Source organism: Pristiophorus japonicus, chromosome 21, assembly GCF_044704955.1.
Source record: "Pristiophorus japonicus isolate sPriJap1 chromosome 21, sPriJap1.hap1, whole genome shotgun sequence".
NCBI lineage: Eukaryota > Metazoa > Chordata > Chondrichthyes > Pristiophoridae > Pristiophorus > Pristiophorus japonicus.
In genome coordinates, this window is record NC_091997.1 from 65,778,507 (window position 1) to 65,805,651 (window position 27,145).

The 27,145-nt window shown below is 45.1% G+C and overlaps 1 protein-coding gene across 1 annotated transcript in view; it reads left to right on the forward strand.

Moving 5' to 3' along the window:
• The first annotated feature begins 262 nt into the window (after positions 1-262).
• Positions 263-27,145, forward strand: part of LOC139234048 (furin-like) — a 108,253-nt gene continuing 81,370 nt past the window's right edge. Inside the window, exon 1 of the mRNA XM_070864916.1 lies at positions 263-888. Within this exon, the coding sequence (XP_070721017.1) occupies positions 712-888 (177 nt within the window). The 5' untranslated portion in view covers positions 263-711. The remainder of the gene's footprint in view (positions 889-27,145) is intronic.

Here is a 27,145-nt window from a genome sequence, read left to right on the forward strand (position 1 = left end):
CGGGGCGGGGTTACGAAGGCAGGAACGAAGCCGGGGATCGGGGCGAGGTCTCGGGCTCGGGTGTTATTTTCAATATAATCAGGACTGTATTTGGTGCGCGCGGCTGACGCGTTTCCGGCGTGTACGCGCGCGGGGCCGGGGAGAGAGCGCGTGCGCGCGCGCGGGGCCGGGGAGAGAGCGCGTGCGCGCGCGGGGGGGGGGGAAAGGAAGGGGGCGGAGTTTAGTGTTGCGCGCACGCGCGGGGCCAGCGAGCGGACGATAATCGGAGCGGCGGCGGGCGGCGGCGAGCCTGGGCCGGCCTGCAGCCTCTCCCCGCCTCCTTCCTTCCCTCACACACACACACAGCCCGGCGCCATGGACAGCCGGCGCACCGACTGAGCGCCTCAAAGTCCGGCCCAACTTCCTTTCAGTTTTAAAAAATTTTTTTTATTTAGAATTTTTTTTACCTCGGGGGAACATCCCTGAGGGCCGTCCCGTGTGTGTGTGTGTGAGGGGGTCGGTCGTTTTCCCCCTTTTCCTCTCCCCACACACTCTCTGCTCCTGAGGGACAACCGAGGCTGACCGGCCGAGCCCGGTGCTCCCCCCGCCTCTCCCTCCGGCCGGTGAGCGGACAGCCTTCCTCCCGCCTGTGTGTGTGTGGGGGGGGGGGGGAAACGTGAGGTGACCGGAGCCGGAGAGCGGCGGGCGGCCAGCTGACCAGCGCGCACGGACATGGGTTGGGGGCCGGAGGCCGCACTCGCCCTCTGGACACTGCTGGCCCTGAGCGCCGGGCAGCAGGCGGCCGAGTCGCGCAAAGTTTACAGCAACACCTGGGCGGTGCGCATCGCCGGGGGCCGACGGGCGGCCGACAGCATCGCCCGGCAGCACGGCTTCGTCAACCTGGGCCAGGTGAGCAAGGGGCGGGCGGGCAGACCCTGTCTCTCTCTCTCTCTCTCTCTGCATCTCACCTCAAGCTGCATTGCACTTCATTACACCTTGACCAAAAGCTTTGCAAATATATCTGAGCGAACGAGTAACTTTTATTTGCACCGTCTCTCCCGTGCAAATTGCAAGGCATTTTTGTTTACAAATCCACCATGCAACAACAACAACTTGTCTTTTATATAGCGCCTTTAACGGCGCTTCTTCGGAGTGTTTTTAAGTCAAATTTGACAAATACATGAAGTGCAATGCAGCAAGTTGTCATTGTGGTGTCGGTATTACCTTTTTTAAAAAAATGCTGCACACTCTCTTTTTCTTCAAAGCGACATTTTTGCTCTTAGTTTCACCAAGAAAAAATTCATTGGAAAAACATTGAAGTTTCAACACCGGGGGAAGCCGGTTCTGTCCCATTGTATTTGTCTCCGCCTTTCTCTCTCCATCGGGAGCGGGTTGCTCCCGTGTTGTTTACCCTTCAATACGCTCCGGATGATACGAACGGAATCCATAATAACTTTTAAACAGGGACTTTTTGACATTTGAAAAAATATATAATTAGAATGGAATGGGGCAAGGGAATGTAATTTGACTCAAACGATGGGTTGATTGGCTTCCGTGTGTGTTGTAACATTATCATTGATTCTGCTTCAAGTAGTCATTTGTACTGCCTTCTTTATTATAATCCTTTGTATGAAACTTTTTTTAGTCTCCCCCAATTTGTTTTGATTTTAATAACGTGTCATTTAGTTATGGAAATAATTATAGCCGAGTATGAGTTCCATTTCTCTCTGTCCTTTTCTATAACTACCAAGGCGAACATTTGCTACGTAAAGAGGAAGCTGTGAGCAAGGGATTTCTGCAATTAATTGTGGTCCATTTTAGAGTTTTTATCGTTGAGTCCTGGGGCTGTAATTCGGGATCTGCGTTGGAAATTGTCTCAACCCTTTCTGGTATTGCATCTGGACAAAAAAATGTTGTTGGTTCCCACTGCCTTTGTGCTCGTGTCCTACATGTTTCATCTACTGATTCTTTCTTAAGTGGCTTCCCTCACCTGCCCTTAAATTATGGATGTACATTTTATTTGCATGTTCAGAATTTTAAAAATATGTCAGTCATAGTAGACTTGGGTTGAGGAGGGTGAAAGATAGTGGAAATTAAATTTTATAATGTGTGTCTGAATAGGCTTTGGGATCAATAGACCTGCTGCTTGGTTGGGTCTCTGGATACTAATTTGGAGTATGAATCATGTCTTGTAACAAGATAAGCCCTTGTATGATTTTTGACTCCTTTTACCACTGTTAATTTTGCTGCCACATCGAATCTGTGAAGACAATGTTGTTGCATACTTTGCTGCTGTGTGTTTCCACTTGTTCCTATCTTGTAATACAAGTGTGCAACAAATTAGCATTCCTGGACCTCAACAGAACTGACTTTCCCAGACTATGGGACAAAGCGTTTCACAGCACGGTGTATGGGTTACATACTTCTACATGTTAACTAATATTTAATACACCCGAGTTCAGTATTATGTTGTAGTTACAGATTTGGGGGTGTGGGGGAAGTTCACAAGTGAACAATCCTGCGATACTCTTGCATACCATTTGAACTTCAGATTGAGTGAGAGATAGCAGGAGTTTGTCTGCGATTGTCAGGCAGAGAAGTGAATGCGAAACGCAGTAAATGCATCATTGTAACGTCAGTAAACTAAATGGAAGGTTCAGATGACAATCTAAACTACATGAGTTTTGCTCTTTTTTAAAAAAAAATCTCATGAATCTGGGGAAGCATTATTGGTGATCCACAATCTCTCTTTACTTTAGCTGGTGTTGCCGCTCTGGAGACCTGTTTGGAGCGAGCAATCCGCAATAAAAGGGGGCAGTGAATCTGGCTCCACGGGTTTAGTTATAGATGGGGGAGCATGATGGCAGCTCATGAAAATCTTGAGAATGTATGTCTCTGGTGATGTTGGGTCCTCCTTTATTTTATTGCGGATTGCTATCAGCAGCAGGCGCATTTGGTCAAATAGCACTCCTGGCATTTTAGTTTGATGTCAGAGCTCCTTGAGTACAATAGTTGTTTGATTCCACTTGAGACTATTCCATACAGTAATTTTGTATTGTTTGTATGAAAACCATATTCATCATACTACTTCCTGCTGAAATAGTCAGCCTGCATTGGGGTTAAAGCAGAAATACTGTTGCAGCAGAAGTGGTTACTGATTAATGCCATCATTCTGTACCGTGATCTTGAACACCTGATACACCCTAAGGCAATTTGTTGGTCGTGCTATTGAGTCATTTCTATATAATCCAAACTGAGTGAGTAATTTTCAAGAGTGAGCTTAATGAAAAATTCAAGGGTTGAATTCTGCCCCAGGCTACATTTGACCTTTTCATAAAACACGACAATCACTTCTAATGGTTTGCTTTTTGCAATAGTAACGAGGAGGCCATTCAGCCCCTCGAGCCTGTTCCGCCATTCAATGAGATCATGGCTGATCTACATCCTAACTACATCCACCATTAATGGCTGCATAATCCCATAAAAGGCAGAAGCAAGACCCACAAAAATAAGATCCAATTTGCAATAGTTCTCGCGGTTCATGTACAGATTCAGAATGTACCTTGTTTTTAAAGTTGGGCAATGGTTTCTTAAACACCACAACTGAAACACGTTAAATGATCTAGATCAATCAGTGCATTTAAAATTTATTCGAAGAATATATCTGTTTAGTTACAATTAAAGAGTAATGTTGAATATTTGAGCAAGTGCTTACAAAAGTCTAGAAAACAAAGTTGTGACGTGAGGTGAATCTGATATTAAACTACGTTATCCATCTATTTGATTTGGTCAAAATATGATTTCTTAGCGAACACCTTTAGTACTTTTCCATCAAAATGCTTGATGCATTGTTTTAGTACAACTATTCCTAAGCAATTTGATTAAAAATTTGTGAGCAGAGGTGAGGAAACATTTTGTTCCTGAATACGGCAGGATTTATGTGCCATTGCAAAACACCATTGCCTATTTATAAGGAAGCTTGCACCTGTTTTCAGCGTCAGGAATGTTTAAATATTAAAGATTGGATATATGTGTGAATCCCTGTTAGTTGCCAGATGTTCTGAAGATTAAAATCTCTTGATTATACTGGATAGTTTTTTTTGGTGTGTTGGATCCAGGTAAAAATCCATTGGAGTTGCCCCATCCCACCCCTGTCTTTCCCCTGTTGACTCTAAATTGCAGTGTCTCGGACATGGTGCAGAGAAGCCCTTCAGTAACTTGCCCAAGTGTTTTTCCCCCACACAAAGCTCTACAGTAAGTGTCATCTGACAATTTGATGAGAATGAGGAAGTCATTGCTGAGATCGAATATTGGAGCACTGCAATTGAATTTGTGACTTGCTGGTCGGTATATCCATGTACATGCCCCTTAATCAAGTTATTTATTGAGTTATTGTGGAAATCCTGTTACAAGTTGTCTTGATGCTATTTCTTTGGGCCCAAGTTTCGAGCTGCGCCTAGAACGGCGCAGTCCCGACCTGGATGCCCGTTTTTTGCGCCACAAAGTGCGCCTAAAAAAACCCTCCAGATTCTCCACCTTCCTGCAGGTCCTCTGGCCCTCGGCGCAGCGCAGCAGGAGCTGTAGGGGGCGGAGCCAGGTCCCTGTGCTGAAAACAGTGCCGGGACCACTGCACACGCGCGCTACAGTGGGCGCGCATGTGCAGTAGCTCCAGGCGCCCAAAACTCTGTGGGAGGGGCCAAAGCACGCAGCCCCTGGCCGAATGGCCTCACTGGGGCTGCGTGGATCAGGCTGCCTCCCACGCTCAGCTCCTGCGTCCACCCGACCCGACTCGACTCCCGCTTCCAGCCTCCGGACCGGACCCGACACCGACCCGACTCCCGCTCCCCCCCGCCTCCGGAACGGACCCGACACTGACCTGACTCCCGCTCCTCCCCCCAGCCCCTGGACTGGATCCGACCTGACCTCCCTCCCCCTGACCTGACCTCCCTCTCCCTCCCTCCCCCCGAGCCGACCTTCCTCCCACCACCCCCCCAACGCGCGCTCCCCCCGACCCGACCCAACGCCACATACCTGTAAATCTGGTGCTGGGGACGGGCCCGGACCGTTCAGACTCCCTCCCCCATCTCCTCCCCCCCCCCCCTCCTTCCTTCCCCCCCCCCCCCCCACACCCCCATCTCCTTCCTTTCCCCCCCGTCTCCTTCCCCTGCTCCCCTGTCTCCTTCCCCCCCCCCCCACACCCCCATCTCCTTCCTTTCCCCCCCGTCTCCTTCCCCTGCCCCCCTCCCCCGTCTCCTTCCTCTGCCCCCCTCCCCCGTCTCCTTCCCCTGCCCCCCTCCCCCGTCTCCTTCCCCTGCCCCCCTCCCCCGTCTCCTTCCCCTGCCCCCCTCCCCCGTCTCCTTCCCCTGCCCCCCTCCCCCGTCTCCTTCCCCTGCCCCCCTCCCCCGTCTCCTTCCCCTGCCCCCCTCCCCCGTCTCCTTCCCCTGCCCCCCTCCCCCGTCTCCTTCCCCTGCCCCCCTCCCCCGTCTCCTTCCCCTGCCCCCCTCCCCCGTCTCCTTCCCCTGCCCCCCTCCCCGTCTCCTTCCCCTGCCCCCCTCCCCGTCTCCTTCCCCTGCCCCCCTCCCCCGTCTCCTTCCCCTGCCCCCCTCCCCCGTCTCCTTCCCCTGCCCCCCTCCCCCGTCTCCTTCCCCTGCCCCCCTCCCCCGTCTCCTTCCCCTGCCCCCCTCCCCCGTCTCCTTCCCCTGCCCCCCTCCCCCGTCTCCTTCCCCTGCCCCCCTCCCCCGTCTCCTTCCCCTGCCCCCCTCCCCCGTCTCCTTCCCCTGCCCCCCTCCCCCGTCTCCTTCCCCTGCCCCCCTCCCCCGTCTCCTTCCCCTGCCCCCCTCCCCCGTCTCCTTCCCCTGCCCCCCTCCCCCGTCTCCTTCCCCTGCCCCCCTCCCCCGTCTCCTTCCCCTGCCCCCCTCCCCCGTCTCCTTCCCCTGCCCCCCTCCCCCGTCTCCTTCCCCTGCCCCCCTCCCCCGTCTCCTTCCCCTGCCCCCCTCCCCCGTCTCCTTCCCCTGCCCCCCTCCCCCGTCTCCTTCCCCTGCCCCCCTCCCCCGTCTCCTTCCCCTGCCCCCCTCCCCCGTCTCCTTCCCCTGCCCCCCTCCCCCGTCTCCTTCCCCTGCCCCCCTCCCCCGTCTCCTTCCCCTGCCCCCCTCCCCCGTCTCCTTCCCCTGCCCCCCTCCCCCGTCTCCTTCCCCTGCCCCCCTCCCCCGTCTCCTTCCCCTGCCCCCCTCCCCCGTCTCCTTCCCCTGCCCCCCTCCCCCGTCTCCTTCCCCTGCCCCCCTCCCCCGTCTCCTTCCCCTGCCCCCCTCCCCCGTCTCCTTCCCCTGCCCCCCTCCCCCGTCTCCTTCCCCTGCCCCCCTCCCCCGTCTCCTTCCCCTGCCCCCCTCCCCCGTCTCCTTCCCCTGCCCCCCTCCCCCGTCTCCTTCCCCTGCCCCCCTCCCCCGTCTCCTTCCCCTGCCCCCCTCCCCCGTCTCCTTCCCCTGCCCCCCTCCCCCGTCTCCTTCCCCTGCCCCCCCTCCCCCGTCTCCTTCCCCTGCCCCCCCTCCCCCGTCTCCTTCCCCTGCCCCCCCTCCCCCGTCTCCTTCCCCTGCCCCCCCTCCCCCGTCTCCTTCCCCTGCCCCCCCTCCCCCGTCTCCTTCCCCTGCCCCCCCTCCCCCGTCTCCTTCCCCTGCCCCCCCTCCCCCGTCTCCTTCCCCTGCCCCCCCTCCCCCGTCTCCTTCCCCTGCCCCCCCTCCCCCGTCTCCTTCCCCTGCCCCCCCTCCCCCGTCTCCTTCCCCTGCCCCCCCTCCCCCGTCTCCTTCCCCTGCCCCCCCTCCCCCGTCTCCTTCCCCTGCCCCCCCTCCCCCGTCTCCTTCCCCTGCCCCCCCTCCCCCGTCTCCTTCCCCTGCCCCCCCTCCCCCGTCTCCTTCCCCTGCCCCCCCTCCCCCGTCTCCTTCCCCTGCCCCCTCTCCCCCGTCGTCAGAAACACAGACAGAGACACACTGGGGGAGGCATCCCAGCACGCTGTTGGAGAGCTCCCGGTGCTGCAGTCGGTAAGTAGAAAATGTTTTATTTATTAATTTAAAAAAAATTATTTCTTAATTTTTTTTTGATTGATTTATTGATGTATTATCATTTATTATTGATGATGGATATTTATTTGTAAAACTGAAGTGTTTAATGTTTGTAAACTTCCCTTTAAACCCCCCCCCCCCCCCCAACCTACCATTCCCTACGCCTGATTTTCTAAAGTGTAAACAAGGTTTTTTCGAGTGTACAAAAATCTTCACTTACTCCATTCTAAGTTAGTTTGGAGTAAGTTTTCACTGACGAAACTTTGAAAACAAGCGTAAGTGGCCGGACACGCCCCCTTTTGGAAAAAAAATTCTGTTCCAAAGTGAAACTGTTCTAACTGACTAGAACTGGAGCAAACTAAATGACGAGAATTCCGATTTCTAAGATACTCCGTTCTACACCTGTTGCTCCTAAAAATCAGGAGCAAATCATGTGGAAACTTGGGGCCTTTATGTCCAATTTATTAGCAGCTGAGCAGCCCTTGAACCCAAAATGTCAGCATTGTCTAAAGCTGTAGGAAGGAAAGTAAATGGAATAGATCTCCAATAGATTTTGTAATATCTAAAGGAAGGAGCTTTTTGTTATGTAAGAAAATGCAGCATCCAATTTGTACTCAACAAGGTGCCACAAATAGCAGAGATAAATGACCAAATAATCTGTTTGTGATTTTGAGTGCTACATTTTGGCCAGGACACCAGGAGAAAGAACTCTTCTGTTGATCATACAGTGCCATGGGATTTTTCACATCAACCTGAGGTTTTACATCTCTTACATTTTGGGGTACAGTGCATCACTTTGGACCTGTAGTTTCCAAAGTTCTTCACCACTGGAGTTTTCCTTGTATCCTGTCTGGGTCTGTTGTAGACTAATTGACAGAGATTAATTGTTGTGATTAGTCAATAACTCCATTATCGTTGGATTGTGCGACTACATGGTAGAAGGTGAACTAGATGGAACTTGATCTTTTTTTTCATCTAGCAATTCCTATGTCCCTAGCATCTGAAAGATGGCCCCTCCAACAGCGCAGCATTCCTTCTGTACTGTCCTAAAGTGCCAGCCTAGATTTTTCAAATCTCGAGTGGGGCTTGAACCCATGACACTGACGGTAGAGGGCTACTTGTAAGCCAGGGCTGACACCTGAAAACTCCCAATTTATAAAAAGTTGTATTTGTAAAGTACATGTTGAGAACAGGACATATGTGCAAACTAAGCCTCTTCATTGCATAGCTACCAGATCTCCTGCTTAGAGGTCATGAGTTAATCAGTTATTGCTTTATCGTGCGTACACCACTAGTCCCTAATCAGTGGGTGTCCTCTAACGTTAAAAAAAAACATTTCCAGTTCTAAATATTTAAATAGCATGTTTGAAGTGTCTTAGATTGCAGTAGACTGCATGCAATACCATAGAGGGGAAAAGTCTCTATTTTGTGTTTATGTATATATAAAAAACACATTCGAGCACTTGCTAATTACTGTACAAACTTAAATTTGCTTGGATTTTATTTGTCCCCCCTCCACCCTGCAAAAAAAAAACCCGAATTGCTAACTGACACTGTTTGAATTCCTGGATTAAACAAAGCCTGCGCTCATTTCCTGAAACTTCAGGAGTGGTTCCTAGGAAAAACAATTACTATTTATCAGGCAAGAGATGTGGTGAGGTTAAAGTGGTTATTTGCAAATGTGCATTGTCACGTAATAGTGCATACAGCAACACTCCATTTAAATATTTTTGCAGTGTTTGAGGCGATCTTATCTTTCAGTTGACTTAAAAAATACTGCCAAAGATATAGACTAACGTGTAAGGTCAAATATTTATAAAATTTAAATTGTGACTTTGGAAAAAGTAGTATTAAGAATTTTTAGGATCAGCAAAAGACCATTAGACCCATAGACCTGTGTCTTTTAAAGTTTTAATCTGTTGACTTCAAATATATCTCCAATTTCAGTAGTATTCACTGTCTTTATTTGAATCTAGTAACTGCTAGGGTAATTTTGCAGCAATAGGTGTTTTTGTGTAGTAACTCCAATTCAATACTGTTACAATACCTGTACAGGGTTGTGATTTTAAAAGTGGCCCTACTTTGGAAATGGTGAAAATAATTAAGTGTGTAATTGTGTGAAACGTTGAAACTTGTATAATCCTGAAAACTTGACACTCCATTTATAGTAAGGGTTGGTGTGGATGTCAAACAGAGGGAGTATTAATGGTGACTCTTTTATTCGCCTTTGGAGATCATTGCCACAGTTTTACAGTATTGTGGCACAGCTTGGTATTGTCACTAAGCTGCTTTAGCATATTGGTATCAGTATAGTAAAATCGTATTTAAGCCCATTATGTTTTATATTGTCAATTTTTCATCTCATTTCATCACCTCGAATACCTCACCCCCTGTGACAGAACTATAACCACCAGTACTTAAGCCTAGTCTTGTATAATTCAAAATGCTCTCTCTGGATGTAATCCAAGTTTGAAAGGGCAAACTCTAATTATATTGCTGAGTGTTTTTCCACATGGAGATATACCCACCTATTTCATTCACAATCCTAATATGCCAGAATTCTTGTAAGAAAAAAGCCTGTGCAAGACATTGTCCTTTTTGTTCACCTTTCATTGAATTTTCTTGAAAATTATGATTTAAAAATGATATTGTACTTGTCTAAAGGTATTGTTGTACCGCATGTGTGGCATTGTAATTTTAAGGACGCTCAGTTGAGAGTTTTGTAGCTAACATATTTTTTCTTTTTCTTACAATTGCTGCAGTTAGTTCTTGAATTTGCCTGAGAAATTATAATTGTGGTAATTAGTCTGTTTGCATAGCTAAAAGACAGTAACCTTTGGTCTCCTTTGACAATTTCAGAAATGTGGCATTTTGGTTTTTACAATAACCACGTGTATGTTATATTTCTACTGTTACAGTAAAATTTCACACCCATATTAAAACAACAGTTGCAGTGTTGGCATTGCATTGTCACACATCAACCCTGCAAATAACCTTTCAGTACCATTCCCTGTCACACATTGGGCTAGAATGTCATGGTGTCCTGTCGCTTTGTCTGTAGTGAGACGCTACATGAGCATGTGTTTGTATTCTGTTGAAACTTTGTACTGAGGATTCACCCTGTCGTGTACATTGTTAATAAGATGCTAGATGCTTTGGGGAAGATATCAAATTTGGAATTGAGGGAATAGATTTTCAATTCTTCGTGTTTCACCACCCCCCCCCCCCCCCCCAACCCCAGTCTTCTGGCTTCTTACCCCGAAAGCATGCTGGCTCATGCTGAGGTTTAATTCCACAGGTCGTGACAGTCCTTGTATTTCACCCAAACGACTATTGTTCATGTGAGCCCAAGTGCAGAAAGCATCACAGTCGAGACCAATCCTGTCCTCACCTACACTTCCATCAGGGAACTCTGGTGTTCCCCGCCCCCCCCCCCCCCCCCCCCCCAATCCAAGGATGCTAAAACCAATTGTAGCACCCCTGCTATTGTAAGAGTTGAGCAACTAACGCAGTACAGACTCTGGATTGAATCTGGCACCCTTGTGCAGATCTACTGCTCATTGTCTTTAGCAGCTGAGCCATTGAGGAGTCAGACAGGTACTGTAAATCTGTTACTGCCAAAACATACAGGAATATTGGAAATTTTGGGGGAAATGCCATTGGAGTGTGAGTGCTCTGCACCACCCATAAATCAACATGAAACAAATAGAGAAACTTATGAGGTATTTGGATAAGTAAAACATTTCACAGGTAGACAGTGCAGTATTTCAAGCTTGCAGGGTTTGTCTGGTTCTGTTCAGAAACTAAGAGAAGCATTGGGTGATACTATGTGCCAAATATTTTTTAGTCTTGAGTTTGTATACCACATTCTCCAGAATAAATAATGATGCTAATAAAATATTTGACTCCAGGAGGTTTCAAAGGTATCAAAATTTAGTAACTGTTTGACTTTTACTTGATGATTTAGTACTTTACTATGAGTGAAGACACCATAGGAAGAGCGAGGTAGTGTTGAAGAGAAAGGGGGCTGGGGAGAGTTCTCTTGGTGACCTAGGTATTGTGATGACTAGGAAATAACAGTCTGGCTTTATCCGATTCTAAACTAATTCCTATTTGTACAATGAAAGTTGGTGGGCAGTTTTATTCAAAGTGGCCATGAAAGCTGTTCATACTCCTGTCCTCACTGACTTCTGCAGACACAGTTCTAGCAGGAACTGATGCAAAGCTTTTGGGAAAGGTACAACATTTTGAGCTCTAACACTTCAGTGAAAGTACTAGTGGAAGCAATTGGAGATGATTGAGGTTCATGTAAGAAGTCTATTTATTGGCACAACATTAAAGTGTATTAACTTAAATTAAATTTTTCCTGTAGCATTTTGGTACCAGTATGCTAAACAAGCCATGCACCAACACTAGAATCTCTGTCTGCTCAGACTGGGTTAATGACTGCACCGTCAGGAAGTACTGCAGAAAATGTTTCCCAAAGGAAGGTTATTGGGATGAAATAATTATGGAAATGAAAACAGGGCAGCGAAACAAGGTTAAACATACAGGCCTTTTAAAAGGTTCAACTATCAGTTTAGAAGGGGTTAGGAAGAGGAGACTAGTACATTTCAATTTGCCCAATGTAGGGCAGTTGAAATGGGATATCACTGAGGTTTCATTTCCCACAGTGTTGTGACTGTACTGTAATTATTAATTTGAATTACCTATTCATTTTGTGCTTGCAGTTTAAATTCCAGCTGGTCTGTATGTTGACAATGCTGCGACTGTTCAGCATTCTGTGCTGGTAACATTGAGAGCTTTTCCCCCTCCCAATTGTGACGGGATTTAGAGAGCCTAGAATTTTTGTATACTAATAATTGCTGGAAAAATCCACATGATTACTTGTAAAATGTAAAATAGGAAGTCTTCCATTTTTAGTATTTTTCCATTCACACTCAGCAGGACTGAAGTCCAATCTTTATGATCATAAATGCATCATGTCAGCAAAATATAGATTGTGGTCATATGGATGTATCTTGGACTGTTTTGATCTGCATTGGAATTGGAAAACAGCTGTTCTGATGTGAATACTGCATCTGTGTAATACTGTATCTGTGTAATCAAACCTTATGAAACATAAAGCTGGTTCCTGTTTAGGACATGTGAACGCTATTGGCTGGAGGACATGGGGTACTGATCTGTTACTGAAATAGATAGTTCTTAGGAATTCAGTACTGTATTGTCATTATTTCAAATTTCCAAATATTTTTACAAAATAGTTTCTAATCTATTTTAAAACAAACTTTTTTAATAGTATGAATAATTATAGGTTATCGGTTGAAGATTATTCCAGGCATCCTTTTATTGTCTTTCCTGTTGGTGAATACTACTGATTTTGTTCCAGTTCCATATATGTTTAGCTCAAATGACATGCACTATTGTGGTGGGCCGCTAGGTATTTGTGCTATTACGGAATTAGTTTATTTAAAAAAAAAAATACTCACTCAAACCTCTATCCTCATTGAATCCTTATGGAATTGACTAGTGTATTCGTTCTTGTCTAATGGATTTCAGCTGCAAGTGATATACATTCACCAACTTAGCCTGTTGCATTATCATTGGCAGTCCCGCGAAATCGAGGAAGACTTGCTTCCATTCTAAGTGAGTTCTCAGGTGACTGTACAGTCCAATATGGGAATTACAGTCTCTGTCACAGGTGGGATAGACAGTGGTTGAAGGAAAGGGTGGGTGGGGAGTCTGGTTTGCCGCATGCTCCTTCCGCTGTCTGCGCTTGATTTCTGCATGCTCTCAGTGACAAGACTGGAGGTGCTCAGCACCCTCCCGGATGCTTTTCCTCCACTTGGGGCCAGGGATTCCCAGGTGTCGGTGGGGATGATGTTGCACTTTTTCAAGGAGGCTTTGAGGGTGTCCTTAAAACGTTTCCTTTGCCCACCTGGGGCTTACTTGTGGTATAGGAGTTCCAATTAGAGCACTTGCTTTGGGAGTCTCCTGTCGGGCATGTGGACGATGTGGCCCTCCCAACGTAAGAAAAAGGTCCTCCACCAACCTGACCCCGCCTCACAGCACTGTCCCCCAGTCATCAAAATCCACGGCACGGCCTTGGACAACGTAGATCATTTCCCATACATCAGGAGCCTACTATCAGCAAAGGCAGACATCAACGACGAGATCCAAAACCGCCTCCAGTGCGCCTGTGCAGCCTTCGATCGCCTGAGGAAGAGAGTGTTTGAAGACCAAGACCTCCAATGTGGCACCAAGCTTATGGTCTACAGGGCTGTAGTGATATCCACCCTCTTATAATGGCTTAGACGTGGACAAGTTAAATGCCTTTTATTGGTGTTTGCAATGCTAGTGTAATGGGAAACCACATCAAATGAAACAGTAATTTAATCTTCAAATTACTACATTTTAAAATCTTTTCCTTTGTGTCAAGAATTACTGCAGTTTCTTTTATACTGCAAATATATTTGTGTGGCTGAACTATAATCTGTAGTAGATGAGATTTGTTAGTCCATATAATTGTGGTAAAATAGATGGTTAATATGTGTATATTTGGCAATTGTAATAACTGCATTTCTTTAACATTTTTATATCTGGGATTGGACTGAAATTTTCTATTGTCTAGAATTTTACAGCACAGAAACAGGTCATTTGGCCTGACAGGTCTATGCTGGTGTTTATGCTCCAAGAGCCTCCTCCCTCTTTACTTCAGCTCAAGCTATCATCATATCTTACAATTCTTTACATCTTCATGTGCTTATCTAGCTTCTCAAATGCATGTAAGCTAATCACCTCAACCACTCCATGTGATAGTGAGTTCTATATTCTCACCAATCTTAGTGGAGAAGTTTCTCCTGAATTCCTTATTGGATTTATTATTGACTATCTTGTATTTATGGTCCCTAGTGATTCTACATTCTAATGCTTTGCACTTAGTTATCTTTCGTCAGTATAACTGATTAGTTGCTTAGTTACTATCAGTCATTTTATTATCTTGGAGCTGTAATAGATTTTTGTCTCGCTCATTATCAAGTTCTGTATCAAGTGAGCATCCCTGATTTATAAATCACTCAACCATCGGTGGTCGTACCTTCGGCTACCTGGGCCCTAAGCTCTGGAACTCCCTCCCTAAACCCCTCCGCCTCTCTATCTCTCTTTCCTCCTTTAAGGCACTCCTTAAAACCTACCTCTTTGGTCATCTGCCATCATTTCTTATGTGGCTCGGTGACAAATTTATTTATTTTTTTGTCTTATAATACTCCTGTGAAGTGCCTTGAGATGTTTTACTATGTTAAAGGTGCTATATAAATACATGTTCTGTTCCATATCTTTTTCAGCTAAAGTTTTGATATTGTGAGTGATGTATGAATTTTATTCTGTGTATTAAACTGAAGCCCTGCTTGCCTGCTCGGGCAGAGGCAAAAGATCCTATGGCACTATTTGAAGAGGAGCAGGGGAGTTCCCTTGGTGTCCTGGCCAGCAATTGCTTCCCAAATAACTCCACCAAAGTAGATTATCTGATAATTTATCTCGTGTTTGTGGGACCTTGTGCAAAATTAGCTCTAACAATAGTGAATACTCTTTTTTTAAAAAAAAAAGTAATTCATTAGCTGTAAAATGCTTTGGGATGTTCGGAGATTGAGCTAGGTGCTATATAAATGCAAGTTCTAAACTTCCTGTGTTGGTAAATTGGAAGTTTTTGTTTTTTGAATTTTTTTTTGTTAACTAAGTACAGGTACCATTTGCTGATATTTTGAAAGGGAGGGAGAGATAAACAAATCGTTCCTGAGCCGTGGCTAGATTTTGTGTTTAGATGATGCCAAACTTGTGAACCTGTGCACATTTGTAGGTAGGGAAGGCTGTGGGAGGTTAAGGAGTTCCATGGTTTTGGAATACTAGGAGTAAGAATAGGAAATAGTGAAGTGGGTTCGATTTCAACAGAGCAGGGCATAGAGGAGGAATTGTGTACAGGATGGTGTATTTGAAGCTTAGGAAGAACAAAAGAGCAAAGTTCAGAAGAGCACTACCGAGAGTATTGATTTAAAACTGAGATGAGAAACTGAACTGACATGAAACAGCAGCGTTATACAATATGCTATTGAATCAACTCTGCACCACGCAGAACTGCTGTTGGTGCTCTTGGCTTTTCACTATTGTCGCTGTCCCGTACTCAGCAAGTTGGAAAGTATAGACTTTGACCGTCTTGGCGATATCTAGTCTTAAGGTAACATTAAATTACTGGTATTGACATTGATTGTATGCAAATATTTATAAAAATGGAAAAAGCAAGGTGATGGCTGAGTCCATAGTGTAGTAACTACTAAGAGCTTAAAAAAAATAAGATGTCTGTGTAAATTGGGAAAAAATGATTAGATGACACCAAGCTTGAATTTTAAAAGCCTGAAGACTGCAGAAGGAGGGTGCAAAGAGATTCATAGTTCAGGGTCCTGGCAAGGGATGAGCATTGTTTTGTACGCCAATGTGGTGTGTGTGTGTGTGTATATATTTTGATCTAAAGTGTGTTAGAAACAAGAGTTTTATTCTCTTTCCATTTATCCTGTCACTGCCATGGGATCTATTCTCATTAACAGTACCTGCCAGCTTCAATATACAGAATCCCTTCTAAACATCCTTACAATAAACTCAATTAAACTTTAATAATACTAATGGAAGTCGCTTGCTCGTTGTTGCCACGATCTAGATCCTCCACTGCAAATGGACATGATGTGTGAAAGGCTTTAAAATCACAGTGGCTATCTCGGAGTGTAGCCTACATCCAATGATGGAGGGAGTTCTTTATGATCATATCCCTTAACTTGTCACTTATGGAAGGTCCTTGGGCATTGAAGTCCATAGATGAACTTTTGAAACTTGACTCAACATCCTTGTGAATACCATGGAGCTAAATCTGCTGCAACATGGTTTCCCTCTGGAGAGTCGGTAATGGGTTTTACTCCTCGCTGAGCAGCATATCTGAACATGCAGGAGGATATGGGACATAGTAATTGTTCCAAACAATATTGCCTTCTCCATGATGGTGTCAGGGCAGAGCCTAACTTCATTGCCTGGCAGGCTCGAGGGGTTGAATGATCTACTCTTGTTCCTATTTCTTATGTATTTTCTCTGCAGATTCTTTAGAGCAGTCACTTAAAGCAGTTTGTACACCTTGAATGTAGTCTCTTTTTTTCCAGACCTATGCTTTCCTCCTTTTTTTTAAAATGCAAGGTAAACTGGTCTTTCTAGGTCCCAGGAATGCCTTGTTTATATTTTACCCAAAACACAATTTTTAAGACAAATCAGAAAGTTGCTAAACTAGGAGTAATATTCTCTAGATAAATGGAAAAAAATCTTTCTTACCATGATGGGTGTAAGATACCCATATCGATTACTTGCGGAACCCCAAGCTCTGCCGCTAGTTGTGAAATAATTCAAGCTTGCTGTTTCGATATGTCTGTTATGCAAGAATGGAAGGTCACATTGTTCAGGCTTGACGTTTGTGTGCTCATTTTCTTTTTACAATTTTTTTCCCCTTCATTTCTTGCTCACTCCCCTCCAAAAACACTTGGATAAGCTAGCTGCCGTAGAATTGTTCAGTATTCTTTCTGTTAAAAATGTCTAGTACTCAAAAAGCATAATCTAGCTGTCACAGATGAATGCATTTGGAGATTAATCTTGCTGATCTTTTTTACATGAGGAAAGCTTGTATTTCATTTTCCGTTTGAATAGGTACTATATCACTACTGAGTTAAAGGAGTATACGTTGACTAGTTGTGATGGCTCACAGCAGGTAGAGTTACACATTTGCATCTTGGATAGTAATGGGAGGTGAGGGAAATGATCTTTAGCTCGTGTAAAAAGAGCAGTACATCAATACTGTCACACCAAGTACTTTGGAGAATGAGGCCTGGTGGAGTGCAGTACCTGTAGTAGGAGGTGCATTTTCCCATTCTTCCTCCCATGGCATATTCACCATCCTTAAAAAATTTGTTAAAATTCTTGAGCTCATCAAAGTGAGGGGTGAGCGTGCTGGAGAATTATACTCTTCCCATTTCAGGCACCTGGGTTAGGGTTAGGCCATCACCTGGGTGCTGTTTTTTCGACGCCCAGTGAATGTTTTGGCACCGAAGCTCCATTCAAAGATTCCCTAATGTTGGGGCGCCGGCGTCTACTACCAGCGGCAGAATGTTTGGCGCTATACATTCTGGCACTGGTGTACCTGTAAAAGAAGGTTGCGCGCCATTTTTGTGTATAAGGCAAACTTTCCACAAGAACACAATTTTTCAAACCGGTGCACAGACCCTCGAAGCACCTTTTTAGAAAAACCCTTACCTACAGTTAGAGAAATCCGTGCTGGCCCGCTCCTATCCCGGGCTACAGTTGTACAGGGCATTAGTGAGGCCACACCTGGAGTATTGTGTACAGTTTTGGTCTCCTAACCTGAGGAAGGACATTCTTGCTATTGAGGGAGTGCAGCGAAGGTTCACCAGACTGATTCCCGGGATGGCGGGACTGACCTATCAAGAAAGACTGGATCAACTGGGCTTGTATTCACTGGAGTTCAGAAGAATGAGAGGGGACCTCATAGAAACATATAAAATTCTGACGGGGTTAGACAGGTTAGATGCAGGAAGAATGTTCCCAATGTTGGGGAAGTCCAGAACCAGAGGTCACAGTCTAAGGATAAGGGGTAAGCCATTTAGGACCGAGATGCGGAGGAACTTCTTCACCCAGAGAGTGGTGAACCTGTGGAATTCTCTACCACAGAAAGTTGTTGAGGCCAATTCACTAAATATATTCAAAAAGGAGTTAGATGAGGTCCTTACTGCTAGGGGGATCAAGGGGTATGGCGAGAAAGCAGGAATGGGGTACTGAAGTTGAATGTTCAGCCATGAACTCATTGAATGGCGGTGCAGGCTAGAAGGGCCGAATGGCCTACTCCTGCACCTATTTTCTATGTTTCTATGTTTCTATGTACTCCCTGTCTCATCAATAAACTTTAAGGTAATTTAAAAAGCGAATACTAACTATATGCAGGTATAAAAATAAATATAAAATTACCAATACTGATGCTCCTGCGATGATAAATGAATGCTGGCAAAAAAATAAAAAACCTTTTCCTTTTTTCCAGCGATCTTCTCATTGCCCAAAAAGTACAGGGAAACCTTTTAAAATCTCCAAGTTTGGAACAAGCAGCAGACAAATCGGAGTCATCGTCTTTTGCCATCCGCTACAGCCTTCTCCCAATTCTCCTCGATGCCGACTGCAGCCGCTGCTAGCCCCAGCCAAAATCCTCCAGCCACGAGGTCTACACACACAATGCTCGTGCAATGTGTTTAAAAATAAATTTAAAAAAATAATATTTTTGCGCATGTGCAAATTAGTTGCCCTTTTTTTTTTGAGCGCATGCACTGTGCGGTTCAGGCGCACACTGGAAGCCCCGCCCTGCGAGATCAGCTCGGGTAGTGCCGGCGCTAGACAATGTGCATGGTGGGAGAAAACTTAAGATTTTTATTTTCAGCACTGAGGAGCCAAAAAGAAAAGGGTGTCCAGGTAAGTGAGCGCCATTAGTTTTTATTGGGAAAACTTGGGCCCATAGTGTCTGCTTCAAGTGCTCGCTTGCCAGGTCAAATATAGTGCAGCCAGAAGCAGAGCAAAGTATAATCTGTCCCATCTTCACCCTCAGATGATCAACCACTGCTGCAACAGTGACATTCTTTCCATTTCCCATACTAGCCATCCTGGGGTTCTTCAGTGAGATTGTTTGTGGCAAGTTGAGGACAGTTTTGTGCTGTTGGCCCAATTTTACTCTGGACTGAGACTGCCCAAACTCATGTCACATATAGGTCCTACAGCAACAGACCAAGGAAACTTGTATCTCTGGGCCATCATGTCATTTATACAACACCAGGAAATTAATGGTTTTGGTTTACTGTGTCCCTTCTGAATCTGGTACATGTAGAAGAATAGGGATGCTATTCTACCATGATGAAAATGTGCATAAAGTGCCCACAATGCACTCAATTATAAGTGACTCGTATCCCATTTGGTGTGAAAACACTTGGTTGTCATAAAATAGCCAAAAGCTGTGAGGAACCACCACTGAAAATGAGAGTTCCTGGTGTGAAGTACAATTGCTTTCTAGAATTGAGACACCACTGAATTTTAATGCTGCTAGACAGACATGTTTATACTATGCAAGTAAGCTTAGTTTATTTATTATAAAAAGTAAAAAAAAAATTGTATTTTTGTTTGAGGGCAGTGGTTTGTTTAAAGTCAAATGACCAAGTGATGCATCGTCTCATTCGCTTTCCTCCAGTCTGGTTGGGCAGTGAGCCAGAATTTGCAAGTTTAGCGTTGGTGTAAAGAAAACTGCTTCACGCTGCTAAATGTATAGTGAATGCACCAGCATCTTCTAAAACTGGGATTAAAATCACAGTCACTTTTTTGCTAGTGACATATACACGTGTTTTGCCAATGGAATTAAGCCTGAATTTGAAATCTCTTGTTCGGGATGGCAGATAAAAGCAGTTTGGAGGTCATAGTATTAATTTGAAATTCATAAATGCTGGAGAACTGAGGTGATCCGTATTATACTATCGCTTTATTCCAGTGCCATAAAACTTTTAGTTAAATTGAACTCAATTAGCTGAACCCATAAATATGTTAAATCAGCCATTTATTTTAGAGCATTCAACGTTTAATGCTGTTCATCAGAATTATCCAGTCACCTCATTCACTGCAGCTTTAGAAGTTATTTACTTTAACATTACGGTCTTTTCAGAAAAATTATATTTTCAGGGACACTGACCTTAAATACCTAAAAAGTCATGGATTTTTAAAAACTTTATGTAGGCTTATGTTCGATAAACTCAACATTTGCTCCTCTTTAAATACATTCTTTATTTCTTCTCTATATCCAAGAATAGATTCAGAATTTAGCTGAGAGGAAGTTGTTGGGGCAATGCTTCCCCGTGATCTTCTGTCCAGGTTAAAAGCCCGATCCACAGATCAGCCCCTGTTTCTCATTTCTTCCATTCCAAGGTGGTAGTGGTATAGCCATTGCCTCCCAGTTGGAAAAGTTCTCAGTCGAATTGTTAAGTGCAGGTAATGTCTGTTTCAATTTGGTTGCAAATTTCTATTTGTAATCATTGGTATGTAATGTGTTCAAAATTGAATGCGCTTAAGTACTTGAATGCATTAAACTACCTGCAGCCAGCTTACAGATTTTGTGATTCCAATGAATGTGTAACTTCAACCACCTTCACTTGTTTGGAATTGGGCTTTAAGCATTGAGTTTGTAGTCCAGAAAAGTAACTTTGGAACTGGATTTTGAACCAGATAGTATGTGCTTTTTAAGAAATTGATTTATCTCCAGGATGTCTTAACGTCTGCAAAAATCCAGCCTACCCTATTAACCCAGATATTTTTGAACAGTTTTCTTTGCTGCCCGGTCCATTCCTGCGGATACCTTGCAAAGATAGATCAGCATTCAAAAGGATTGAATCTTCCACTTTAGGTGACAATATGCATACAAGAAATCTTCCACTTTAAAGTAACACAAATTTGAAGTGGAAGCAATTTGTTTTATGGTCTGGCACAAACTGGCATTTCAGCAAAAGTTTCCTTGAGCACTCTTTTTGATTAAAATGTTGGTCCTAGTTCCATTAGAGGTTTAGCGTTTTCGAAGAAGAGTTGATAGACTAGCATTTCATTGATGAGGTTCATGGGGAAGAGCAGCGAGCAATCAACCTTTCATGAGACCTTTTCTTTCTTGTGGGCTCCTTTTTTTTTGAACCTGAATTATTTTGTGACCTGACATATTTTGTTTAGAATAGCCCTAATCCTGTCCTTTATTTCAGTGCATTGCACTCTAGGCTGCCTGTATAGATCCATCAAGTTAGTTTATTCAAATTTGAATTTGTTTTAAACTTTCAATGGTGACTCTCTCCTGGGGGAAGCAGGATTCTTGTTTCCTTGCATTGTGATCATTTTTCTCTCTCTCCCATTCTACTTTGTTCCTCCATAGCTCCCTGCATTAACCCATTCCATAGCTTTGGGATGGAAGTGTAATCTTGGAGTGAGTTGCATGGTATTGGGTCAAGGGAAATAGACCAGAATTTGATTCTTAGCCCATGCGGAGTTGATTGTGGCAGCAGTAGAAGTGCTAGAGGAAAGAACGAACTTTCATTTATGTAGTATCCTCGGAATGGATTGTGTTGAATGGCAGTACAGGCTCAAGGGGCCATGTGGCCATGTTTTTGTGCCCCAAAGTGCTTCACAGCTATTAAATTTTGTTTTGAAATGTAGTTGCTGTTCTGTACGCTAAGGTAACAGTCTATTTGCTTGCAGCAAGATCCTACAAACAGTGAATAACCAGTTAATCTGCTTTGGTTGAGCGCTAAGTATTGGCCAGTACTCTGGGAGAACTCGCTACTCTCATAGTGCTGAGAGATCTTCTACGTATACGCCTGAAAGGCAGCACCTCTGATAATAGAGTTGATGAATCATCCTAGGTTTATTTCTAGAATTATAGAATAGTGCAGCATAGAAGGTGGCCATTTGGCCCATCGAGTCTGCACCGGCTCTTTCAAAGAGAAATCCAGTTTCTGCCTGACACACTTTTGTTTTGAGATACTGAGTGCACAGATTTACAAAAACCACTGTGGGTGGACATGGTGTTAAATGGAGAATAATGGCCCCTGGAAGATATGGACCAATCAGTTCTGAGACTGCAAGAGGCAAAATTTTTGTTTTTGAATGTACACAGGACCACTTGATTGAATTGCTGACTGTTTACAGCACATTAGGCTCAAATTTCCCCGTTGATTTGTGCTGTGTTTTTTGGCATAAGTTTAAAAAAATTTAAGTTTCCCCAAAGAATCTGTGCCAACGTAACTTGAGTTGGTTCCGATTTTTAAAGTTTTTTTTTGCGTCATAGTAACCCGATGTCTGCGCCAGTTTTTGTCAATTATGGAAGTTTGCCACAAAAAAAATCTCTCCCAGGTCGGCATATCTGAATACTGCCAAAAAATCTTCTAGAGTTAAGAAAAAGCAACGCACATTGAAAAATCGGCGCAGAAAGATGCCATTGTTTTTCAGCGAAGTTTTGGAAGGAGTCAAGAAGATTTAAATACACACAGATTTTTTTTTTTAACGCAGTAAATGGAAGTTTGTTGGAATTCTGTAACTTTTCATATTCTTTCAGTTGACACGCCACCATCGAACGTGTGCAAATAGGGCTGGAGGGTCAGAGCGTCGGCCGGCAGAATCGGTCCCACGCCCGGACACTGGTTCGGGGCTTGGCTGCAAAAGAAGCCTGGGGTGGGGGGCTGTGGAAGGTGATCAGAAGGCATCACAAGCCTGCACTATCCATTAAATGTAACCCGGGTGGGTGGGGGGCTGTGGAAGGTGATTGGAAGGCATCACAAGACGGCACTACTCATCCAATGTAGCCCGGAGGGTTGAGTGCGGGGTTCCCGATCACTGCGCTTGCTCAGGCCTGGGTGTGGACCATAGAGACCTGTGGGGAGAGAGAACAAAGAACCTTGACCTACCTGCCTGCTGTTTTGAGCTTCTTGCAAAGGTAAAAATTTAACCATGGGGGCAATACGGACAATGCCATACCTTGTGCAAGCTTTTTACATCATGGTGCTGCGGAGGAGACAATTGATTCAACGTCATCGCATCAGGAGCCTCCGAGAAATCTAGGGCGATGGGCAGGAGGCCTTACCTACGTCGGGTATGTCGAGACAGACGTTTGTGGAGGGTCAGGCTGGTCTGGGGATTGGAATGGGGGTGGCAGTTGATTCTGTCAATGGGTGCGGGATTTGGGCGTGTTCTCTTGCAGCAGCTAACTCCAAAATTCCCTCCCTCGTGCCCTGACAGTGTCTCAACTACCTGTGACATGCCCTCATCTTCAGTGTTTGAACTAACTGCGACATTCCCTCCCTCATGTTCACTGACAGCGTTCCCATTTCTCGTGAGTGTTGTTTCTTCTCCTGACAGTCCCAATACCTCATCACCTCCCCCCCCCCCCCCCCCCACACTGATTGTGTCCAGGAGTGACCGCGTAGGTCAATGCTCACCACACTGATTGCCATCATCTGAACCACAGGAGAGTGCGGTCGAGCTCTCCTTCCCCTCCTCACCCTGGGTGTGGCTCGCAACATCACAGTGGGACACGCAGCCTTGGACGGTGGGACCCTGGGTGTGCCTCACGGGACCCTGGGTGTGCTTCACTGCACCCCACTGGAATCTCCTGCCTCGGACAGTGGGAAACTATGGAATGTCCCAGCAACACTCAAACCACTACTCAGGGAAGGGGCTAGCAGCTCAATGGGCGGCACCTGCACTTCCTCCAAAGTGAGTACAACAGTGGGGACTTCATCCATCCCCTCCCCTTCACCCCCATGCTCTTGGTCTGGAAGATGGGATTGGAAGATGTTCTCCTTCAAGCTCGTCCTCATCTGAATAATCTGCATCATCAGGGTTGGCCTAAAGTTCTGCAAGATATAACACAAAAGACAAATGGTAAGCAACAGTAGAGGGGGCAGGGTGGGTGGCATGAGTCGGCTCACAGTGCAGGCAGCAGGCTGATTTGAAGGACCAAGATGAAAGCACATTGCATTAACCGAAGCGTAGCTGAGGGAGATATCCCCATGAACCGAAGCATAGCTAGCCTGTGCAGTGCTTAACATTTAGGAAATCCAGACTGTGGAATTTGCAGGACTTGCCCTCTCCCTCGAGTGTGGGCCCAGCGTGTGCAGTGGTGGTTGCTTTTCTCCAGGCAGGACCAACCAAAGAAGCAACCCTCTTCCAAGGGTGTAAGTGGGTGCAGATTTGCTGGGCCTCCTCCTGTTCGAGTTCTTTCTCTTTTGTTGTGTGCCACCTTCCTCTGCAAAGATGAAAATACAACTTTTTAGAGAGTGTCTTTCTCTGGGTTGGGACATATACAGATGGTCACATTTACAATTGCAATTTCATTGAAAAATGAAAATATTACTTGCACTACTTGACCAAGGTCCTGCTACTTTTTGCACAGGCCTCCAGACCTCGGGGTGGTCACCATTGCACAGTAAGTAATCTTCTGCAAGTTTGTTCCAGCGTTTCTTTTCTTTGAAAATTTTATGTGACCTCTGCTGGTGTCCAGCTCCTGCCATCTGCCCTAAATCATTAACTAGTGTCTCCACTTCATCCTGTAAGAAATTCTTGGTCCTGGCGCCGCGGTGCATCTTGCATTGCAGCTCCGATTTTTCAGTTCTCACAGCACTCGACGTTCTCTCTCACACAACTAGCTCTTTAAAAATGGCTGTCTGTAGACCGGGAGCTATACTGTGCATGCGCGCCCATAGGAATCGCATCAAAAACGTCTTTCTTTTCTTCGCATACGCAAACGGGGCCGCATCGTATTTTTTGGCGCAAACAGTAGGCTCCACCTCCCCCGAGGCTACTGGACAGGCTGCGTGGTGTCAATTTTGAAAAATAGATCGGGGAAACTTAGCACATTTACTTTTGGAGCAGTTCTGACCTAGAGAAATGGACGTAACTCTGGCAATACACAAAAAAACAGCTTTGGCCAAAATTGAGCCCATTGTCTCTTCCTCATACACTCCATAGTTTTTCCCACATACGGCAAACTGTCATTAACCAGTAATCTATCATTACGTTGTTTTACTATTGCAATGATGGATTAATTCCTAATTACCAGCAGTTACCGCCACCTCCCTGTTAAATTTTGCCCCGGTAGCGACTGGCTGCTGGGTACGTGTCTCCTGAAGCTGTCGCTGTTATCGCCCGCGCAGCGTCAGGAGGCAAAACCAAATTTAGGTGCCGGGTCGCTAATGGGGTGACCCGCCGTGGGGTTTGAAGCCACAACTTTGATTCAGAGGTGAGCGTGCTCATGGTCTACAGGGCTGCAGTGATACCTGCCCTCCTGTGTGGCTGAGACATGGACCTTATGCAGTAGACTCCTCAAATCGCTGGAGAAATACCACCAACGATGTCTCCAAGATCCCGCAAATCCCCTGGGAGGATAGACGCACCAATGTCAGTGTTCTCGATCAGGCCAACATCCCCAGCATCGAAGCACTGGGTGGGCCACATTATTCGCATGCCTGACACAAGACTCCCAAAGCAAGTGCTCTACTCGGAACTCCTACACGGCAAACGAGCCCCAGGTGGGCAGAGGAAACGTTTCAAGGACATCCTCAAGGCCTCCCTGATAAAATGCAACATCCCCACCAATATCTGGAAAACGGGCGGTTTCCCAGGTATGGGTGGGGATGTTGCATTTTATCAGGGAGGATAGAGCATCCGGGATAGTGCTGAGCACTTCGAGTCTCGTCGCCACGAGCATGCAGAAAGCAAGCGCAGGCAGCGGAAGGAGCTTGCGGCAAACCAGATTCCCCCCACACCCTTTCCTTCAACCACTGTCTGTCCCACCTGTGACAGAGACTGTAATTCCTGCATTGGACTGTTCAGTCACCTAAGAACTCACTTTTAAAGTGGAAGCAAGTCTTTCTCGATTTTGAGGGACTGCCTATGATTAAACCAAGCTTCGACTTGAGCTACTATCCTTTACTTGGATCAGCAGAAGTAGCTACTTTTTAAAAGAAAATTCTGGTTGAGAAAAACATGAATAAAAATAACTAGTGTATACATTTAACAGTTGTCAGTGAAGCTATTTAATCCTGTGTGCTGTTTCTCAGCTTTTACAGAGCATGTCCCCCTTTGTGGGAGAAATTTAAAAAATATATTTGAGCAATGGAGGACGGTGAACCTCAGCTGGTGATCGATGCTCATTTATTTCCAATAACTTGCAAGTCTAAAAAGAGTTTTGTGAATGATAGTTTGTCTTGCTAAACTGTTTTGTACAGTACATTTCAATGAAACTTTCCCAGAGGTTTTGTTTGCTTAGTTAAAGTATGTATTTAAGCAGAAACTTCAAAATCTCCACTAGTCCTTTCCTGCCTTGAACTAGTTTCCTGCTATCAAAGCATGAGTAAGCATTCACTTCTAAAGCTTAATCTAACAATCCTAGGTTGGAGTGGCTGGGGTTGTCTAAGGTGCAACAGATCAGCAGAGTACTTTGATATTGCCTGTCAGTACTGTCCAAATGTATGATGTATTGATCTAACTTCTATTAGTTGAACAGAGGTGAGGTGTCTTCTATAATGACACAGTATTCATCCAACTTTATTCAGTTGCATTGAATAACAAGCGTGCATTAATGTGCCAAAGAATGGATCTTTAATTCACTTAACTAAAAACCTTCATTCAAATTGATACTAAAACAGTATAGGAGAACTGTCACTTAAGTAAATGTGCTTTAAGTAATGTTGTGCCAGTACACTTCTTGTGTATTGATTACCACCTCAAATTGCTTGACCATTACCACTGCCAGTCACAGACCTGTAAATATTAGCATTTTCCTCCGTTAGATACAACAAAATGCCCTCCAGTGACAACTTGAGTTTGGCATGGTGAAATCTATAAATGAGCTGTACTGCTGGCTGTTCCAGTTCAAGTGGACATGAATGGTCTAAAAATTTCACATGCTTATTTTGGTTTAAAGAAATCAGAGTGACAACACCTCATTTAAATGACTCCGTATGTTTTGCTAGGACTGTAACTGAGAATTATAGGATTTCAGTATGAATCAAATTTATAATTTAAGACTTCAGTACCAATTTATAGCAAACTCTAGGGTAAATATATGTTCCATGTTTACTCTGATCAAACAGCTGGCTCGACGGCTTGTATCGAGCAAATGCAAGGACAAATTTCTAAGGATTACTGAGTGTGCAGGATGAGTTAAGCATGCTTCCCTGTAATTTTCCTTAAGAAAATAGACTAATAATAAGTGTCTTTAAGAGTCACCCATAGAAATGCTCATGGATCTAAAGATCAGACCCTGTTCATTTTTCCACTTGTACAACTCCATCCCATTTCTTTACGCCTGGGCCCTTTCCCACCTCAGCCCCTCTACCCCTGATGTGTGTGGGCCTTGCTAGCCCATTTTGTTAGGTATGGCCCACTCTCATCCAGGCCTCTGCAAGGAGGCTTCATCACATACATCTTGTGTTGCACAGCATAATATTCCGAATGTT